This window comes from Cricetulus griseus, chromosome 3, assembly GCF_003668045.3.
Source record: "Cricetulus griseus strain 17A/GY chromosome 3, alternate assembly CriGri-PICRH-1.0, whole genome shotgun sequence".
Classification (NCBI taxonomy): domain Eukaryota; kingdom Metazoa; phylum Chordata; class Mammalia; order Rodentia; family Cricetidae; genus Cricetulus; species Cricetulus griseus.
Window position 1 is genome coordinate 100,461,192 of NC_048596.1, and position 20,326 is coordinate 100,481,517.

A 20,326-nucleotide genomic window follows, 5' to 3' on the forward strand; every position below is an offset into this window, starting at 1 on the left:
GTATTCTTTCCATCTTTCAGATGAGGCTGGATCTGGGGCAGCACTGACTGTAGCTCAGGGCAGTTGCCTCTCGAAAAGACCAGAGTTCCAGCAGCTAAGACTGAGGAACTGGGTGCTCTTGTCTTCAACCTGTCCTTTTGAAAGTAGAAGCTAATCTGACATCATCATTTTAAAGCATTTGTAGAAATTTTTAAAAAATTAAATCAGAACATGTGTCTCTTTATTCCCTATCCTTTAGGCATAACTGTTCCATAAGAACTCAAGAAATGTTGGTGACAAAGGTGTGAATGATGCACCTGTAATCATCTCAGGTGGTGCTTTTGTGAGGCCCTGGACTAAAGCTGGACACGCTGCACTCTTGCTCACCTGGCCTCTGCTGATTTCTTTGCCATCCTTTGTTTAGGTGCAGCCAGCCTGTTTCTCAGCTTGGGAATGGGTGAGGTTACAGCTGTCCTCTCCTGACCTCTGGAATAATAACTAATAGTGTGTTTTCCTCCTTCTTTAGATTCATGCCCGCAACCAAAATGAAATCATTTTTGGGCTAAATGATGGCTACTATGGTGCTCCATTTGAACATAAGGTAAGAGGATTCTTTGAATGTTCTGAGTTTTGGTGAGTGCAGGTGCTATGCACCTGGGAAGATGATCTCCTGGGGAGGTCTGTGCAAACAGAAGCTTGTTCCAAGTATCACCATGAGCCTGTTTGAGGGCTTAGAGTGAATGCCTTTTAGAGTGAGAACTTGTTTCATAGGACACACAACCACTCCCAGTAATCATCCCTAAATCCCTATTAGATTTTCTTAAAGGGAAACCTAAGCTAGTTGTTTTCTTTTCTTCTACTTAATTCCATGGGGATTAAGAAAGAGTGGTGAGCTGGGCAAGGTGGCAGAGGTTTGTAATCCTGGCCATTTAGAAGGCTGGAGCAAGAGGATCACAGGTTGGGTCCTGCCCAGGTTCAGGGTGAGTTTAAGGCCACCCTGGGAAGCCTAGTTGAGCCAGATCTCAAGATGAAAAGAGGCTGGAGATGTTGCTCAGCAGTATGGGGCTTATCTACTGTGTGCTGTCAAGCCCCAGCCGTGCTCTCCCTTCAAAATAAGACTGGTGACTTGTATAAATGGAAGAGCTTAATTAAAGTGTTTCAGTTGTGTTTTATCATTCTTAGTATGACTGAGAAACCCAAATTATGCTGGATGTAATAGCCTTTAATCCCAGCAGTTGGGAGACAGAGGCAGGCATTTTTGAGAGTTTGAGGCTAGCCTGGTCTACAGAGCGAGTTCCTGGCCAGCCTAGTGTATGTGCATAGTAAAATGCTGCCTCAGAAAAGAGAAAGAAAGAAACTAAAATTGAAGCTGTTTTGATGCCATCGCTGTCTCTGCATCTGAAGGTGAAGGGAGAAAGGAGGCAAAGAGTCATTCTTAGCCAGGACCTTCTGTGAGTGTCCCTGTGACCAGGGGACGCAGCATCGTTCTCCTGTTTGATACTCTCAGCAAACACCACACTGTTTTGTTCTCCCCATTTCATAGCTGTGGAAACTGACTAGGAGGATGAACTCTCGGGGTCTAGAGAGTGGCTGAGTCTGCTTTCCCAACTCTGACCTAAGAACCTAAAAACAAAACAAAACACACATGATGTGTGTTTGTTTTTGCTCAGGTATCCTGTTGTTTCATCATGTTGGTTGTGTGAGATGCCATTGCTAGGATGCTCCACAGTTGGCTGAGTGCCTGTTCAGGGTTAGCTCCTGTATTCAAATGCTTAGAGTGCATTCTAAAGATGGGCCTGGCGCACACCTCTCTTCCAGCTACATGGCTAAGGCAGGGGGATCACCTGGGCCCCCCAGAATTCAAGACTGGCCTGCCCTGATGCTATGATAAAAGTGCCCTTGGGGATTTGGTTGCTCAAGTTATAATCCAGGTTATGAATAGAAGACAATTATGTGAAAGGCGTGGGGACCGAGAGAACATTCCAGAAGAGGAGACTAAGGTTGGAAGGCCACGAAGTGGAAGCAGATGTGGCGAGTCTCAGGGATTGAAGGAACATCAGAGTAGCACCAGACAGATGACCACGTGGAATGTTTAGGGATTTTATCTAAAGGCCAGAGGCTTGTGCTTTAATCAGATGCACTATAATGGTGCACTATACTCTACCTTATTTCAAAGAGCAAGAATGTGTGTGGGAAGATAGTGAGAAGAACCTTGTGGTACAGTGGGTAAGAGAGGGTGACAGATAGCGAGAAGGACCTTGTGGGTAAGAGATGGTGACAGTTTGCAATAGGGCCATGGCAGGGTAGGAGAAGAGGGATTTTTGGTTTGTTTGTTTGTTTAAAGTACTAGGAATGGCCCCCAGGGCCAGGCATCTGCTAGGCAAACTCTTTACCACTGAGCCACACCCCCAGCTCAGAAGACATGTGGAGGGTTAAAGGAGATAAAATCATTAATTACGATTTGTTGTGGTTTGCATTTGAGGTAAAGGGAAAAAAAGAGATGTGAAGAGTGAGTTTGGATTTCTGACTTAAAGTAACTGGGTAGATAAAGATTATAGCCACAGGCGGGGCGGGGTGGGGGATGGGTGGTTGGGGAGGAGGAAGAGCCCAGATCCTGAGGTATACTCAGTGCCTTTAGATACATGTTGATATGTTGATGGAAAGTAGCCATTTAGATATGTGAGTTCAGAGGACAGAAATGAACTAGGGTTACAAATGTGGGGTGATGGCAAGGTCACTAAAGTCATGTATGTGTGTGACATAAGCTAGGAGTAGGCAGGCCTATTGTCTTATTCCTTCCATTTAAGCTTGTTGGATCTGGCTGTTTTTATGCTTTGTTGTTTTTTTTAAATTTATTTACTTATTTTTATTACATATATAGTATTCTGTCTGCATATTTGCCTATACACCAGAAGAGGGCACCAGGTCTCATGTAGTTGCTGGGAATTGAACTCAGGACCTCTGGAAGAGCAGTCCAGTGCTCTTAACCTCTGAGCCATCTCACCAGCTCCTTGTGTTTGTTTTTTAAGGAGACAGGGTGTCAAGTAAACCAAGGACTAAAATTGCCTTTTGTACTTTAGCAAATGGAATTTATTCTAGGAGGTGTCTTTAGACATTTCAGCTCTGAAAGGCATTTCCCCTTCTGTTTCCCAGCTAGCACCTCTTCTCTGTTCCTGCAGTATTTCCAGACTTCCTCCACCGGAGGCCGGTCTTCCTCCTCTCTCTGTATGGAGGCCTGTCTTCCTCCTCTGTCTGTATGGAGGCCTGTCTTCCTCTTTCTCTGTTTGAGGCCTGTCTTCATCTCTCTGTGTATGGAGGCCTGTCTTCCTCCTCTGTCTGTATGGAGGCCTGTCTTCCTCCTCTGTCTGTATGGAGGCCTGTCTTCCTCTCTCTCTGTTTGGAGGTCTGTCTTCCTCTCTGTCTGTATGGAGGCCTGTCTTCCTCCTCTGTCTGTATGGAGGCCTGTCTTCCTCTCTCTCTGTTTGGAGGTCTGTCTTCATCTCTGTCTGTATGGAGGCCTGTCTTCACCTCTTTCTGTATGGAGGCCTGTCTTCCTCTCTCTCTGTTTGGAGGTCTGTCTTCCTCCTCTCTCTGTATGGAGGCCTGTCTTCCTCCTCTGTCTGTATGGAGGCCTGTCTTCCTCTTTCTCTGTTTGAGGCCTGTCTTCATCTCTCTGTGTATGGAGGCCTGTCTTCCTCCTCTGTCTGTATGGAGGCCTGTCTTCCTCCTCTGTCTGTATGGAGGCCTGTCTTCCTCTCTCTCTGTTTGGAGGTCTGTCTTCCTCTCTGTCTGTATGGAGGCCTGTCTTCCTCCTCTGTCTGTATGGAGGCCTGTCTTCCTCCTCTGTCTGTATGGAGGCCTGTCTTCCTCTCTCTCTGTTTGGAGGTCTGTCTTCATCTCTCTGTGTATGGAGGCCTGTCTTCCTCCTCTGTCTGTATGGAGGCCTGTCTTCCTCCTCTGTCTGTATGGAGGCCTGTCTTCCTCTTTCTCTGTTTGAGGCCTGTCTTCATCTCTCTGTGTATGGAGGCCTGTCTTCCTCCTCTGTCTGTATGGAGGCCTGTCTTCCTCCTCTGTCTGTATGGAGGCCTGTCTTCCTCTCTCTCTGTTTGGAGGTCTGTCTTCATCTCTGTCTGTATGGAGGCCTGTCTTCACCTCTTTCTGTATGGAGGCCTGTCTTCCTCTCTCTCTGTGTGGAGGCCTGTCTTCCTCCTCTGTCTGTATGGAGGCCTGTCTTCCTCCTCTGTCTGTATGGAGGCCTGTCTTCCTCCTCTGTCTGTATGGAGGCCTGTCTTCATCTCTCTCTGTATGGAGGCCTGTCTTCCTCTCTCTCTGTATGGAGGCCTGTCTTTACCTCTCTCTGTATGGAGGCCTGTCTTCATCTCTCTCTGTATGGAGGCCTGTCTTCCTCTCTCTGTGTATGGAGGCCTGTCTTCCTCTCTCTGTGTATGGAGGCCTGTCTTCCTCCTCTGTCTGTATGGAGGCCTGTCTTCCTCCTCTGTCTGTTTGGAGGCCTGTCTTCCTCTCTCTCTGTATGGAGGCCTGTCTTCCTCTCTCTGTGTATGGAGGCCTGTCTTCCTCTCTCTGTGTATGGAGGCCTGTCTTCCTCTCTCTGTGTATGGAGGCCTGTCTCCCTCTCTCTGTGTATGGAGGCCTGTCTTCCTCTATCTGTGTATGGAGGCCTGTCTTCCTTCTTTCTGTAAACTTTATAAGATCAGATTGACATGCCCAATGCTGGTTCTCACACCCTGCCGAAACACTTGCGACTCAGTATTTGCTTAGTGAAAACATTTGTGACTAAATCAGAGCATAGTGAGGCTGCTGGTGCTGGGCTGTTTGCCATTCCCAAGCCTAGCTGTCCTGGCACAGGAGGGATGACAAACCCTGCAGCTGGTTTCTAACTCCTCACCTGCAGTCAGAGATGATGGTAGCATTCAGTGCCAGTGTCTCCTGTGATGGCCCCTTTGTACCTGCCTTTGTAGTTAGTCCCTCAAGAACCCCATGACTAGAGACTGATAGTTGGTAAGTTTGGGGGTACAGTACATGATTTTCCTTTCTGCTTATGAGTTTTGAACACGTTCAGACAAGATGAAGAACAGGTAAATGGAGGTCAGAAGGTGGTGTGATAACAGATCAAACTAACTGGCAAATGTTGCTTCAATTTTGTGACTACAAGAGCTTGCTGTAGCTAAAAAGGCTTGTGTATATTTTTCCTCCTGACCTGAACCTCTTCCCTCCAAAATAACAGAGCAAATAGAAATGAGATTATCCCATTATAAACCAAAGCCTGATCCTGTGAACCAAAGCAGGGTTGTGTATGCAATAGACAGTTAGTTGCCCATGGCAGGGCACCCAGGAAGAGCTGTGCCAAGCATGCCCAGACCTTCTGAGCTCATAGATGAGCCACCACCTATAGGTGCTGAGGGGGAGAGAGCCACAGCCTGGAGGGATTGGGGGCATTTCTTTCATTACTTTCTCTTTCAGGATGGGGACTGGGAAATCCTCTCCTATGTGGAAGCTTGGGGATGTGGAATGAATAGTTGACCCTAACGTAGTAACAGTAACTAATATTTAGTGAGCACTTAATTCAGTGCCAGGCATGAAACACTTTCCATACTCTATTGTGTTTAAACTCTACAGCTGTTCATCTGTAGAAGAGAAACTGGTATAGAGTGGTTAAGTAACTTTCCTAAGATTGCACAGCAGCTAAATAGCAGAGCAGGGATTCAGAACAATATGGTTAGGAAATGTTTATTGAGTATGTGCTTGTTACATGTGTTATGTTATATTCCAGTTAATTAGCTTTGTCAGTTTAGAATTCTAGCTTATCTTGCACCTTGCAGCTTTCAGTGGAACACTGGAACACTGATTACTATCAGTTGAAGCTTAAAAGCATTGTTTGAAAAGATTTATTTATATTACTTTTGATCATGTGTCTGTGTGTGTACGACTGCAAGTACCTACAGAGTGTGTGTGTGTGTGTGTGTGTGTGTGTGTGTGTGTGTGTGTGTACAGGAGCCTACAGAGGCTGGATGTGTGTGTGTGTGTGTGTGTGTGTGTGTGTGTGTGTGTATGTATGTGTGTGTGTACAGGAGCCTACAGAGGCTGGATGTGTGTGTGTGTGTGTGTGTGTGTGTGTGTGTGTGTGTGTATGTATGTGTGTGTGTACAGGAGCCTACAGAGGCTGGATGTGTGTGTGTGTCTGTGTGTGTGTGTGTGTGTGTGTGTGTGTGTGTCTGTGTCTGTGTGTGAGAGAGAGAGAGAGAGAGAGAGAGAGAAGAGAGAGAGAGAGAGAGAGAGAGAGAGAGAGAGAGAGAGAATACAAGAGCCTAGAGAGGCTGTGTGTGTTTGTATTTTTGTGTGTGCATGCACATGTGCAGGAGCCTACATGTGTGTTTGTGAACATATGATTACAGGAGCCTACAGAGGCTGATGTGCCATGGCTTCCTGGAGCTGGAGTTACAGGTGGTTGTGAGCTGCCTGATGAAGGGGCTGGGAACTGAACTCTGGTCTTTAGCATGAGCAGTGCTTAGTATGTGCTCTTAATGCTGTGTTGTCTCTCTGGCCTTAGAAAGCATTGCTTTAATCTTTTTTCTTTTCTTTTTTTTTTTTTAAGCCATAGGCAGGCATTGTGATGACTTGTGCATATTATTAAGATTACCCTCTATATCAAAGCAAAAGCAGAATTGGCCAAGTCAGAGAAATGTAGAGACTTACTTTGCTAAAGTCATCAAACACGGTAATGAACATTTCTGGAATAGGCATAGAATAGAATCTCAAAGAACTCAAAGAAGTGTGCAGAAGCCAACACTGTAGACCCTCTCCTGTGGAGAAGTGACTGAGTGATGGGAAGGGGGCTCCTGGGCAGAGTGAGCACTCCAGGCTGAGATAGTCTCCTTTCTTATGACAAGGAAACTTTTTAAAAGCTGCCAGAGAAGAGGTTTTCTTACTAATGAGAGTCAGCTTTGCAGGTGCAGAGGTCTTATCTAGAAAACTCTATTATCCACTAGTGAGCAATCCTGTCTCTAGGACAGTTTCGGGCAAGATCGAGGGCATAGCAGCCACATTTAATATCCAACCACTAATCTTGTTGCTGTGACAGAACACCCGACAAAGAGTAGCTTCAGGAAGTGGAGGGTTATTTTGTTTTAGTTTGAGGTGAGGGCATGGCAACAGCAGGACAGTGAGGTGACCAGTCAGGAGGTGGAGAGAGACGAATGCTAGCACTCAGCTAGCTTTCTTTTTCCCTCTTTTTATTATCCAGTCTGAGACAGCTCTCGAGGTGGTGCCACCCACATTGGGGGTTTGGTTTTTCATCCTCAGTTAAGTCTTTGGAAACACAGGCATACCCAAGTTGATTCAAGTTGACAGTGCAGATTAACTACAACAGGAAGTTTTAAGAGAAATCAAACCAGAGGTGGGCAGTATTGGTGCACGCCTGCATTCACCTGTAAGGCGTGGGGGGCGGGTGGATCTCTGAGTTAGAGGCCAGCCTGGTCTATAGATTGAGGTCCAGGACAGCTGGAGCTAAACAGGGTTTTTGAAACCCTGTCTCAAAAAACAAAACAAGAAATCTAGCCAGACTAGTGTTACTCAGAATGCAGTTTGCACTAAGAACAGTCTGCGTCAGGGTGTGGAGTGTGCTAAGGGGAAATTTAAAAACTTTATACAATTTAGACATCATTGTGACACTTTAAGTTATGTTTTTTTAAAGTATCAGTTCTCAGTGAATTGAATAAAAACTTTAACAATTGGTGCTTCCTCAGAGGGAGTGAAATGTCACAGTGGGCATATGGAAGGTGATGGGTTGAGTCACCGAGGTCATCAATTTGTTTGACAGGAGGCTAGAAATAGTAAAAAGCTGTAGGATTTGGTAGATAAAAAATTGAATTACAGTCAGGCATGGTGGGAAGTATAGGCAAGAAGATCGGGAAGTTCAAAGCTAGCCTCTGCTACATAGAAAGTTTGAGGACAGCCTGAGCTACATGAGACTCAAAAAATAAAGGCATTGGTGGCACACGCCTTTAATCCCAGAGGTAGGCGGATCTCTTTGAGTTCGAGGCCAACCTGGTCTACAGAGCAAGTTCCAGGATAGGCTCCAAAACAATGCAGAGAAACCCTGTCTCAAACAAACAAACACACAAACAAAACAACAAAAAAGAAACCCTGTCTCAAAAAAAAATCTTTAAAAACAAAAAGTAAAAGAAAAAAGGCAGACTTTGAACTCAAGTGTACATGTTCAAAATTTAAGAATACTTAATAAATGCTAGAGCTTTCTCATTAGCAAAGGGGAAAGAGGACTGGAAAGAAAAATAAAGGCTTTGTCAACTTGGTGTTAAACATGGGGGCAGCAATGAGCCCACAATGTTTGTGGTCCTGGTCATTTTGAATGGACCATGTTTGCATCCGAAACATTTAACTGCTAAGGTGGCCAGGCTTTGTGAATGCTAAGATCCTAGTGAGGCCTCTGCAGTCTGCTGCATAGTGTATGCAGCTCCCTTAGGGGACGTCTTTGAAAACCACACACCACAAGTTGTGATCCAGTGCTCAACCCCTTGCTTAATCCTCTGCTGGCATCATCAAGGACTACTTTGTTCTTGATAATTTTATGGAATAAAATTTATTTATTTGGCACGTATATGGCCCACGAGTGTTTAAAAGTAATATAGAGATCTTTGAGTAAATGGTAATTAATCTATCAATGTAAAAATGATTCTCCTTCCATTTCTTTGTTCACACCCCAGCGTTAAGCACCTACTGTATACCTACTAAACTAAGTGTGGTGAGATTAAAAAACATAAAGCACAGATGACAAGTCATTCATGTTTCTAGTTAAAGAGGCAAGGCAGAATGTATTTCAGACCCCAGTCTGCATTGGGCTGGATTAAAATATTGTTCTTAATGATGAGTTGTTTGGGTCCTGTAGATGATGCAGATAAACCATCCAAGAACTTTAAATAAAGTTTGGCGACTCCAAGAACACTGTGGTAGCTTGAAGGCTGGGTGGCCAGGACAGGCTGCAGGGTGGCTTTAGAGAGGGTGGGAAATAAAAAGGCTTTTGACCAATATGTTTGCAGCCTTTTAGATTCCCATCAGGGTTTTGCCTGTAATGTACAAAGGTTGCCTCCCTTGCCCTGGATTTCTGAGGCTGCTGGCTGCCACCGTGGGTGACAGAAGAACACTGACATTGAAGTCATACTACTGTGGGTTTCACCATGGGCTGACTGCTGCTGCTGAGGAGATCGTGGGGAAACTGGATTTGTCTTCTCATCCACAAACACAGGAAACCATCTGTACTTCAATCCTTAGCTGCCTGGGGATTAAACATGATAGCGTATATGACACAGCTGGCATGTGAGTGGAGCTCAGCAACAAATGGGAACCGATTCTCACTAGACTCTAACCCCATGATGAGTGTTCACACCTCTCCTGCTCACCCTTGCCCAGGCCCAGCATGTTTTGCCAACGAGTGCAGGCAACAGCTTTGTTTAGGTCTATCATAGTATTGGACATTAAAATCATGGGAGGGTGGTGCTTCTCTCAACTTCACTGAGTCTAACTTCCAGCATTTAGTTTTACATAGCTCACCCTGATAAGATACTTAAATTATCTGGCCTGGACAAATCGCAAAAAACATTGAGACTATGGGATTTTTTTTTTTTTTTTTCCTCATACTGAAAACTGCAAAAGCAATATCCATACGGGTCCAGTAGGTGGCACTGCTTTCTCATTTTAGTGAGAAGAAAATTGGAACAGGAATGGAATTCAAGTCAAAAGGAGCAATATTTTTAAATGAAAGAAACACAATTGAAATAGCAGCTCACTGATGAGTTTCACACATGTAAGTGCATAAACCATCATCTCTTAGATGGCAAAGCTGACACTGAGGGTCTGGGGGACAAGAGCAAGTTTCCAGATCTGTTTTCAGGCCTGTGCAAATCAGTTACTTACTTTTTTTTTTCAAGGCATGCCATCCTTTGAAATGTAGAATCCCTGACTTGTAATCCCAGCTTTGTTCCCCAATAGTGTTTATTTAACAAATCGCTTTGTCTCTCTTAGTTTTAGGTGCTTTATCTGAAAAGTCAGGAAATCTAGTTTGCTTCAGGGAGCAGGCAGCATGTACCCTGATCTCAGTGGGGATCCCGCCTGGCATGGCAGCATGCATCTGATCTCAGCAGTTGGGAAGCTGGGGAGGGAGGAACTCAAGTTCAAAGCCAGCATGGGCTACATCTAAGACCCTGTCTTTTTCTTCTTCTTTTTTTTTTTTTTTTTTTTTTTTGGCAGAAAACATTAGGATTATTTAGCCTAATGCCCTTGTTTCATAAAGAAAGAGAGCCTTCTGGCCTCCATGCAAGTGAGTTCCATGCTATACGTGATAACCGACATAGCTGTCATTGTATGGGATTAGCACATCTATAGCTAATGTAATAGAATCACTGTATACTTTCACATCTCTTCAGTCTCTAAGGATTTGCCCGTAGTAATTTCACTCCATCATTACATCAGCTGCAGAGGAGGACAGGGCAGCTCTGCTTAGGGTTATTTGCTTTTGAAGCACTCTGGTTAAGTGACTTTCTTTACCATGTGACCCAACTTGCTCTGTGCAGCTATTGGCACTGTTCTTCGCATTAGAAGCCTTTGAACAGACAGACCTCTGTGGGTTCCAGTGTGCTATAATCTACTGGAGGGTTTGTCTTCCTTTTTACAGAACACAACTAATGCCAGGACCAGGAGCATGTGTCTGCCAGGTGTTCAGTTAGTAACCTATATGACAAAGAAAAGACTAGCTAATAAGGATGAGTTAGTGACAGAACTGGGACTCACAGAATATCTCCATCTCTTTTTATTTTTCTTCATTATGCCCTGTCACATAAAACAGGAATGGTGATGCATTTCATTTTTCCGTTTCTTTTTGAGATTTCTTCTGTCACTTAATTTCCTTAGCTGTGAGAAATGCTTCTGGCGTCTTCTTTGACTTAGAGTAGCTGAAGTGGACAAGTGTGAGTGTTTTCATTTTCTAAGGGGATGCTGGAACCTGGGAAGGTGAAGAGGTTTTCATTTAACTGGCCTTCTAGGATTGAGAGGTTCAACAGTGGATGCTCGATCCTCTTGGATGGCATGTCAGTGGATCTAACTTGATGACAGAGCACATCCTACCTAGTCGCACACTGTAGGGGGGCACTTAGAAGTCAGGGTTTTGTCTCAAATTCAGCCTGTGTTTGAGTGACACGGAACTGGGCGGTGGATCATTTCTTCGCATGTCTTTGTAAAGTTGGAAACATTCCTTCTTTCTTTTTATGTACATGAGTGTTTTACCAGCATATGTGTAATTGTGCCACTTGGAACTTGAGTTATAGATGGTTATGAGCCACTAAGTGGGTGCTGGGAATTGAACCTGGGTCCTCTGGAAGAACAGTAAGTGCTCTTAACTGCTGAGCTGTCTCTCCAGCCCCCAAAAGTTGGAAAAACTTTTCAAAGTTATTCTTACACTTATTCCAATCAGTCATCACCTCTCCCCTGTACTTCAATAGAAGAAATATACACTGGCCAGATCCTCAGGGCTGTTTGTTTGCTGCCTGTGTTATTCTAGCACATCTTGGTATCTGAGCTGATGTAGACCCTGGGGTTAGCTTGTTTCTGAACCATCCTTGAAGCATTACTGCACTGGGCAGGTGTGGATCTTTGAAAAAACTCCCATTTCTGGCATCATTGCAAGTACCTCAGATGTCAGACCTTATACCAGATACTGTGCATATTTTCATTTTATCTGGCGCAATGCCACGAGACAGCCATTCTCAGTGTATGAGTGAAATGCCTCGGAAGAAAACACTAAACTTGGGACCTAGGATTATATGGCCCGGAGTTGGGCAGCAAGCTCTCCGTTTGAGCTCTGGTCTGACTCAGGCTGCTGCTTCTGAATTTGTCCACGTGGCATCTGCATTTCCTTCCATTTAGATAGCGTGTCAGTGTCCCAAGTCTCTAGCTTCACATTTACTTAGAGATGCCCACTGGCTGTGCAGAGTGAGAGTTGGAGGAGAACACCCAGGCCAGTGCCTTGAGCACTGCCAGCGCCTTGTTAGGCAGACTTGAGATCTTATTGACGAGGAGGCACACAGGGAACTGAAGCTGTCGACCCACCCAGATCCACTAAAGTCACACCCATCAGTCACCGTACTTGGCTTCCCTCTGGCTCCCCCACTCCCTTTTCTCTTGGATCAAATTAACTTTTTTGACAGATGTTTGGAAAACAGTCTTATCCTGTAATTTATATTTATAAATCCTCTGCTACAGTGTGGTCCCCATCCTCTGCTTTCACCGAAGCCAGAAAATAACCTGGGAAAACGCCACGTTTCCTGTTCGGAGTTTGGAGGCTCTTGTCTTCTTAGCACGCTTTTTGAGCTTTTGAGAATTCTAATGCCAGGAGGTAGAGAGCCAAGCCTGATTCTTCCTTGAGATGTTTTAGATTCTTAAGAAGTAAACAGAAACAGCTTGAGGTTTGTCCTTCCCCGGGACTCAGAGCTTAGTGTTCTGTTTGTTTAAAGTCCAGGCGCTTGTTTTGCTATTCTCTTTCAGATTAGATTTGGAATGAGTCAGTGCAGCTTAAGCTCTTCTACAAGCTGGTGGCCCCCTTGCTCTTCATCTGTCCAGTAATGCCAGTAAGCTGGCTGTCACTGTTGCCTTCTCTTCCTCCCGTCACTTCTGATTACAGTAGATTTTGTATGTGCTCAGTCTTTCTTCAAGGCATATGCTCCTTTGCAGCTGAGGTTGTGGTGTGTGTGTGTGTGTGTGTGTGTGTGTGTGTGTGTGTGCACGAGTGTGTGCGTGCACACATGTGCATGCTCATGGGTATGGAAGCAAGGGGTCAGTGGCAAGTGTCTTATTTCATTGCTTTCTATATCACCACCACCATCATCATCAGAGACAGGCTTTCTCACTGAACCCAGAGCTCATCGATTTGGCTAGGCTGGCAGTGATTCTCTTATCTGTATTCCCTAAAACCAGTTACAGACACATACAATTGTGGCTTTTATGTTATTGGAAGAAACTAAACTCAAGTCCTCATTCTTGTCTGGCAGGCACCTCTGTGTCACTTTTACAGCCTTAGAATTTAGTGTTTTCTCTGCTTGGTGTGCATTTTTCCATGAGTGAGTGAAGTTCACTAGAGTCATATTCCTGTCTCCCCTCCACTCTTCTGTAAAACAGACATTGCACTCAAGGGATGGGCACTCTAGCAGGGTCCTCCTGTCCTTCTGCAAGGAGTAGCACTGAAGACTCTTAATCCGCTTTCTACATGAGAGTGTTTATAGCGGTGACTTTTTACTTAAAGTGCTCCTCAAGCAAGAGCCTCTTCCTGGTTGCTTTGAATGCTCTTTAAAAAGTAATATTTTTTATCTTAGGATTCACATATCTATGCTTACAATGCTGTCCTTATTGCACAGCCCTTCTCACTGTTTCAAGAGAGAGAGAGAGGAAAAGCATGTCTGAAACTGTGGCCAAATTGGGGGCAGGGGAGTGTCCATATTGAGCTCAGTGTCTGAGAAGAGGTCTCCCCCTCCCACTTTAACAGCTCAGCATCTGGGCTTCATCAGAGCTCAGGCACAGGGTGTCCGGGGCCTGCAGACGCTTAGCAGGGACACTTGCAGTTTTCCTCAGTTTCAACTTGGCCAGCACTTGAAAGCATATTAGTGTCCATGCAAATGTGCACATGGGACACAGGCTGTCTGTGGATCCAGCAGGTAGCCGTCCACATGCATACTGTACTGTAGAAAGAGCGCTTCCCCATCTGTGGGACAAGCCACCAGCTTTGCTTGTTTCTTCCTCCTTGCCTCCTCTGATTCCTTACTCTATGCAGTTAGGTGAGGCTGGCTATGCAAAGCTCACTTGCCGTGTGAAGTCAGTGTGCGGCACACCCATGCTCATGGTGGACAGACCTGCTGTGGACTCCTGTGCTCATCTTCAGGCTCCACTGGACACAATGTATCTTAATTTTTAAAACAATTATTTATTTATTTGTGTGTGTGTATGTGTGTGTGTGTGTGTGTGTGTGTGTGTGTGTGTGTGTGTGTGTGTGTGTGTATTTGTGTTTGTGGGTGCCCACGGAAGCACGAAAAATTGGCTTTGGCTTTCCCCAGCTGGAGTTACAGATGGTTGTGAGCCTTTGACCTGGTGCTAGGAGCCCAACTCCAGTCTGTCTCACCCAAGTCTCCCTTTCTGGCCAGCTGGACTTTGGTCAAGTGTGTGGGCGGTTCCGAGACTGGTGCCTCCCCCTGACTCAAACTCAACCAGGTTTTCTCCCCTCCTCCATCCCATTCTTTAATTCAGTGAGGAGTACCAACATGCGTCCCCTCTCTCAGGTCAGATCAGAAGGGCTGTCTCGCATCATCTCCTATCTCTTTGAAGCAGCACTTATGGAGCTCAATACCCACTTATTCACTGTGGGTTTTTTTATTTTTTATTTTTTTTTAAATTTCTGAGATGCTGATGTAGTTACTGGTTTCAAATCAAGGCAGTAGCGTCTATCTGTCCTCATTAATTAGTGGCTTGCAATATCTTTCCAAAATCTGATTCCTTCTTTCTAAACCTCCTTCTTAACATTTTCTCATGCTTAAGTTTGTCCTTATCACTTAGACCCAATTCCCTAGGGCAGTTTTCTTGTCCTGTGGCATGACACCCACATTCAGCATGGGCATTCTTCTTATGCTCCCATGATGCCTGGTGTCTCCCATATCCTGATTGCCTGTTCATTTACCTTCTTGCCCGACTGTCCTGTGTGCGCAGGCAGAGCAAGAGGCTGCCTTCGGTATAGTTTATTGCGGGTGTGTAGCATTGCACCTGGCAGATAATGCTGGCACAACACATGCTTCCTGGGAATGGCTGGCACATCTGTGGCAGGGACCCCTGCAAGGTTTGTGGGATGTACTACTTGGTTGTTAGCGGTTGTGAAGCATCTTACCCAGAATTCTGTCTTGCTCAGTGGCTTCCGACCATTTTTTAAAGACAGTTGTCATTTACAAATTATACCATAAAGGGGGCACCTCCTTTCAGCTTCTAGACTTATTTTTTGTCCCAATTTTCCACATTGTCATTTAACTATTGTTCCATTTATTCTAGACCTCATGTCTCTGGTGAGGTTTGACTCTTTCTCTTTCTTCATCTGCTCTATTCAGCAACTAGGTCCCTTTGAGTCCTTTGAAACAACTGGTCTCCATTTCTGTAATCCGAGCTCAGCCTGCCACCCCCAGAGGACTGGACTCCTGCAGCGATTTCCTGGTGGCCTGTGGACTCTGCTGCTTGTGTCTACCCTGTTTTGCTTACCACTTCTCATTAATCTTGCCATGGCATACTTGGGTTCTTTTATTCCTTTGCTTGGAAGTTGTATAGAGTAAATTTTCATTGTCTGCTGTGCGCCTATGTCCCGTTCTCTGATCTGATTCCCTGCATTGACTCCACCCTAGCTCTGGCTCTGCTCTCATCCCCTCCCTTTCATTGCCACTGTTCATAGGGTCAGAATTCTCAGCACATGCGTGTGTGTGTGTGTGTGTGTGTGTGTGTGTGTGTGTGTGTGTGTGTGTATTTTTATGTAGCTCTGTGTGTGGCATAGGTACATGTTTGCGTTTCTATACAAACATGGCTACTCCTAAAAAATAGCTACATGCTGCATCTACGGCCTGTGTCCCACATGTTCATATGCACAGACACTAATGGGCTTTCAAGTGCTAGCCAAGTTTAAACTGAGGAAAACTGCAACTGTCTCTGCCAGGGGTTGAGTGTCTTCCTCAGTCATTCTCCACCTTACTTTTCGAGCCGTCTCCCTGGCCCCTGTGGACTTTTATAACTGATTGGTAGTTGGGCATTCTGCCTCCTCCAGCTCATCAGATGAGTCACTTCCTAAGTAACCTTCTTCATGTGCAGCTCTGATAGTCACACTACAGTGTCGGAAACCCTTCCTGAGTCTTGCTGCCTGTAAGTTGTCTCCACTTCTGGCCTGGAGTCAGGGCTCCCTACCTGCTTGCTCAGCCATGTCTCCCACTACTTTCATCTTTAGGGCTCCAAATAGTTTCCATGTTACTGAAGCCGAACAAACCAGGCCACTATTTGATTTTCCCTGAATGGCAGCTTGTGTTTCCCGCTGTCATGCCTTTAGCTAAAGGTGTTCAGTCCGGGCGGGGCTTTCTCCCTGCCATTCAGCTTTTCAGGACTGGGTTCACCTACTCCAAATACCGCCAGTCCTGCAGCCTTTGATGTTCTGTGCCTGCTAGGTGGGGTCCTCACCACATCAGAATGTGTGGCTTCTTTTGGTTTTAAGCTAGTCTATGGCCCTTGTATTTATCTTTTTCACTCGGACATGCTTTCTGAGGATGGTGAGAAACAAGCCTAATATTCTTTGTCTTTTAGGTGTGTTTAGTGAGTAAAATCAATAAAAGTATATGTAGCCTGATTGGCTTTATAAGAAGTTATCCTACCAAGTGAATTTTTTTCTTTTTTTTCATATTTATTTTTATCTATTTATTTTAATTTTTTCAAGACAGGATCTTATTATGTAGCTCTGGCTGTCCTGGAACTTACTGTGTAGACCAAGCTGGCCTTGAACTCACAGAGATTCACGTACTTACATGCTGGGATTAATGGTGTATACCACTATGCCCAGCAAGTAAGCTATTTCTGTTGGTTTTGTGGTTGTAAGGATGCTAAGGAGAGCTAAAATGTCTCATGTTTGTCAAGGTGTCCTTGCTGGGAGTGCTAGCATAGCGTATATTTTGTGTGACCTGTAAACCAACAATGATTTGTTTTTACATTTTTAAGAATTTGAGTGAGGAAATAAACATGAATGTACTCCAGATATGACAGGTGTCTGCAGAGCTGAAAGCACTATCTGAGTTCTGGTCATGTCCCCAAATGGGGATCAAACTCAGGGCCTCATCTGCCACTTAGCTATATTCTAAGCCTCAAAAATACCCTCTGACCCTTTATGGAAGAAGTTTGCTGACCACTAGTCTAGAAATACACCTGATCTGCCTGGGATTGCTGCTAGCCACAGATGTGAAACTGTCTGCTTCCCTAACAGTTTACCAGGCCCTCCTCAGGCAGACAGCAATTCCCTCTGTGGAAAAAATATCCTTAGGCCTGGCTTCAGAAGATTTTTGAGTGGCATGCAAATCTTCCCTGGGCTCTTTGGCACTTGACAGTATCTCCCACAGATAACAGATACAAATGAGCCGTTCCTTTCCATAAAAACCCTCATCAGAGCGTGGAGGATCGCACAGCTGGTCCCGTTAGACGTCATTGAGAGGGAAGCTCTTAGCATATTTGAAGAATGTTAATTGCTAAGTGTGGGCTGAAGCCAAAGGGCTTCATAATGTCCTTAAGCTGCTTTAAATGTACGTAGACTGAGAAATTTAGAATCAGAAAAGGTCTGGGGGATCATCAAGTTTAGCCCCTTAAGAGCAGGGTCTGCGAGCCAGACTGCGTGGCTCTTCCCCTTAATCCTCCTGTGTCTCGGTTTCCTCACCTTTAAAGTGGGGCTAAGAATAGCACCTAGCCACTGGGCTTGCAACAAACGTGAACATTTCCCATAGCAACATTTAAACGGCAATGCTGACTATGAAACAGGACTCTCCAAACATTCATGTGTTCATAAGCATTCATGTTTCATCAGTGTTTTTAGTAGTTGTCTTGTTTTATAGTTACAGACACTGAAGACCAGAGGAGTTACATTATTTTCCTTCATTGCTTGACAGGCAGAGTGGACTAAAGCCTGGCTGCAGCTTTTCATTTCAGTGATCTTTCCTTGTTACCTTGTGTTGCTTGTAGATGTGTGTGGGTTTAACTGGTGTGGATTTAAATTTTATTTCTGTGTGTGTTCATGCACATGTGGAGATATATGTGTACATGTGTACATGCATGTGAAGGCCAGAGACTGATGCCAGTATCTTCCTCGGTCACTTTCCATCTTATATTTTGAGACAAGGTCTCTCATTTAACCTGGTGCCCACAGATTTGGGTAGGCAGGCTGACCAGCAAGCCCCACGGATGCTCCTGTCCCCCCCCCCCCCCACCCCCCCCCCCCCCCGCCAGTGCTGACGTTAACAAATCCATGCTGCTGCACTGGGCTTTTATGTCAGGGCTGAACTTGGCCTCATGGTTATGTGGCAAGCACTTTACTGACTGAACCATCTTCCTGGCCCTTATTCTTATTTTTCACACAGGATCTCACTCAAGCTGGCCTTTAGCTTGCAGTTCTGTCTCAGCCTCCTAAGTGGTAGGATTACAGGCATTGTCACCATAACTGGCTTAGATGATTAAAAAAATATTTATTTTTACATTGTATGTATGAATATTTTAAAGCATGAATTGAATTAATGTATAATACATGTGTATCTGCTGGATCCCCCGGAACTGGGGCTATAGCCAACCTGTGGATACTAGGAATCAAACCCAGGTCTTATGCAAGAGCAAGTGCTCCTCACTGCTGAGCTATCTCTCCAGCCCTTGGGTGATTTTTATAGCCATAAAAAATATTTGGAAGCTTTTTGGATAAAATAAGAAAAAAATCATTTTATAGCTAATTAATACCATTGTCTTCTGCCTGGTGCTCTTCATCTGCCTTTGTGATATGTACATTATTTCTTAAGATTGAAGTTCTGCTCATGTAACTACTGCCTCTATCAAGTTGGAAAGCATTTTGTCATCCTAAAGAAAACTTAGAGTCTGGGAAGATGGTCCAGTGGTTAGGAATGTTTCCTGCTCTTACAGAGGATGTGAGTTCAGTTCCCAGAACCCACATCAAGTGGCTCACAACTGTTTGTAGCTGCAGCTCCAGGGGATGTGACGCCCTCTTCTGTCCTCTGCAAGCACCTGAGTCACATGCACATAACCACATACAGACATAGACACATCAGTAAAAGTTAATCACAAAGAAAACCTGGTGCTCCATTGTGCCTTTCTCACCTCCCTTGGTGGCTCTCAGTCTGCTTTTGGTCTTTCCAAATTCACACGTTCTGTGTATTCCATGTAAGCGGTCACACAGCGTGTGATCTTTGGGGTCTAGCATCTTTCACTTAGTGTATTTTTGTATTTGCATATACCATATATTATCTACATGTTATATATACCAACACTTCATTTTTCTGAGGATGTACCACACTTTCTTTATCCTTTAGCCCTGGATGGACATTTGGGTTGTTCTGTCTTTTGACTGTTGGTGCTATCATAACATTTGAGGGCAAATCCTTGTTTGAGTGAGTGCCCATGTTTAGTTCTCTCAGGTCAGTCAGCACCTGGGAGTAAAGGTGTTGCTATCCTCTAATTCCAGGTTTCACTTTTTGAGGCATTGCTGAATTTTCCTTTTCGATGGCAACAACTTTGATCTGTAAGGGTTCTGATTGTTCTGCTCTTGTCAGTATAAGCTGTAGATTATTATTATGTTATAGCCATCCTCGTGTGGATGAAGTAATGTTTCACTGTAGCTTTCTTTGCATGTGTCTAGTGTCAGTACTGCCAAGTGAGTGTGTGTCCTCTCATGTGCCTGCTGGCCTCTGGCATGTTTTCTCTGTAGAAATCCATTCTCCAGTTCTTTGCCCAACATTCAGCTGTTTCTTTTTGTTAAATTGTAGCAGATTTTGGATATTAAACCTTTTATTAGATATATATGAAATCTTTCCTACTGTTCTCTGTGTTGTTTTTTCTTATATTAATGCCATACATGAAGTGTTAAGTTTTAGTAAAGTCCAATTAATTTTTTTTTTGTGTGTGTGTGTGTGGTCATGCCCTGGCTATTGTAGCTAAGAATCTATTAGTGTTAAGCGTGCTAACTTTATTGTTAAGGTTTTAGTGAATTTTGGGGTAATTTTATTCTTGGCTGTTAGGGGTGGGTACAACTTCAAACTTGCACTGTTGCTGGAGAGCTTGTCTCTCTCTCCCTTGAATAGTCCTGGCTCCTTGCCATTGACATGCTATAAGAGTTGATCACAGGTCCATGGGTTTAATCTCCACTCTCTTCTGTTTTGTTCCTTTCCTTTCTTTGGCCGTCCTTCTCTTGCACCATCTTGTTTTGATTGCTGTTGCTTTTCAGTGCATTTTGGAATCAGGAAATGTAAGTCTCCTTTGTTCTCTTTTCAATATTTCTCTTGTTATTTGTCAGCCTCCTCTGATCCCATGTGAACTGAATGTTTTCCCCCTTTTCTGTAGAAAAGGCAGATGGGATTTTGATAGAGAGGTGTTGAATCTGTGAATGGACTCGGGTATTGTTGCTGCCTTGACAGTATCCAGAACAGGAGATGTTTTTCCATTTTATTTTGGGCCAATTTGGATATACTTTTTATTTCCTGCCTAATTGCTCTGGCAAGAACTT

General features: G+C 44.5%; 1 protein-coding gene across 4 annotated transcripts in view; it reads left to right on the top strand.

The window, feature by feature from the left end:
• Window positions 1–20,326, top strand: part of Uvrag (UV radiation resistance associated) — a 253,318-nt gene that overhangs the window by 48,274 nt on the left and 184,718 nt on the right. For all 4 annotated transcript variants that reach the window (XM_027407741.2, XM_035442366.1, XM_027407740.1 and 1 more), the window contains one exon: window positions 506–580. In XM_027407741.2, the coding sequence (XP_027263542.1) occupies window positions 506–580 (75 nt within the window). The remainder of the gene's footprint in view (window positions 1–505; window positions 581–20,326) is intronic.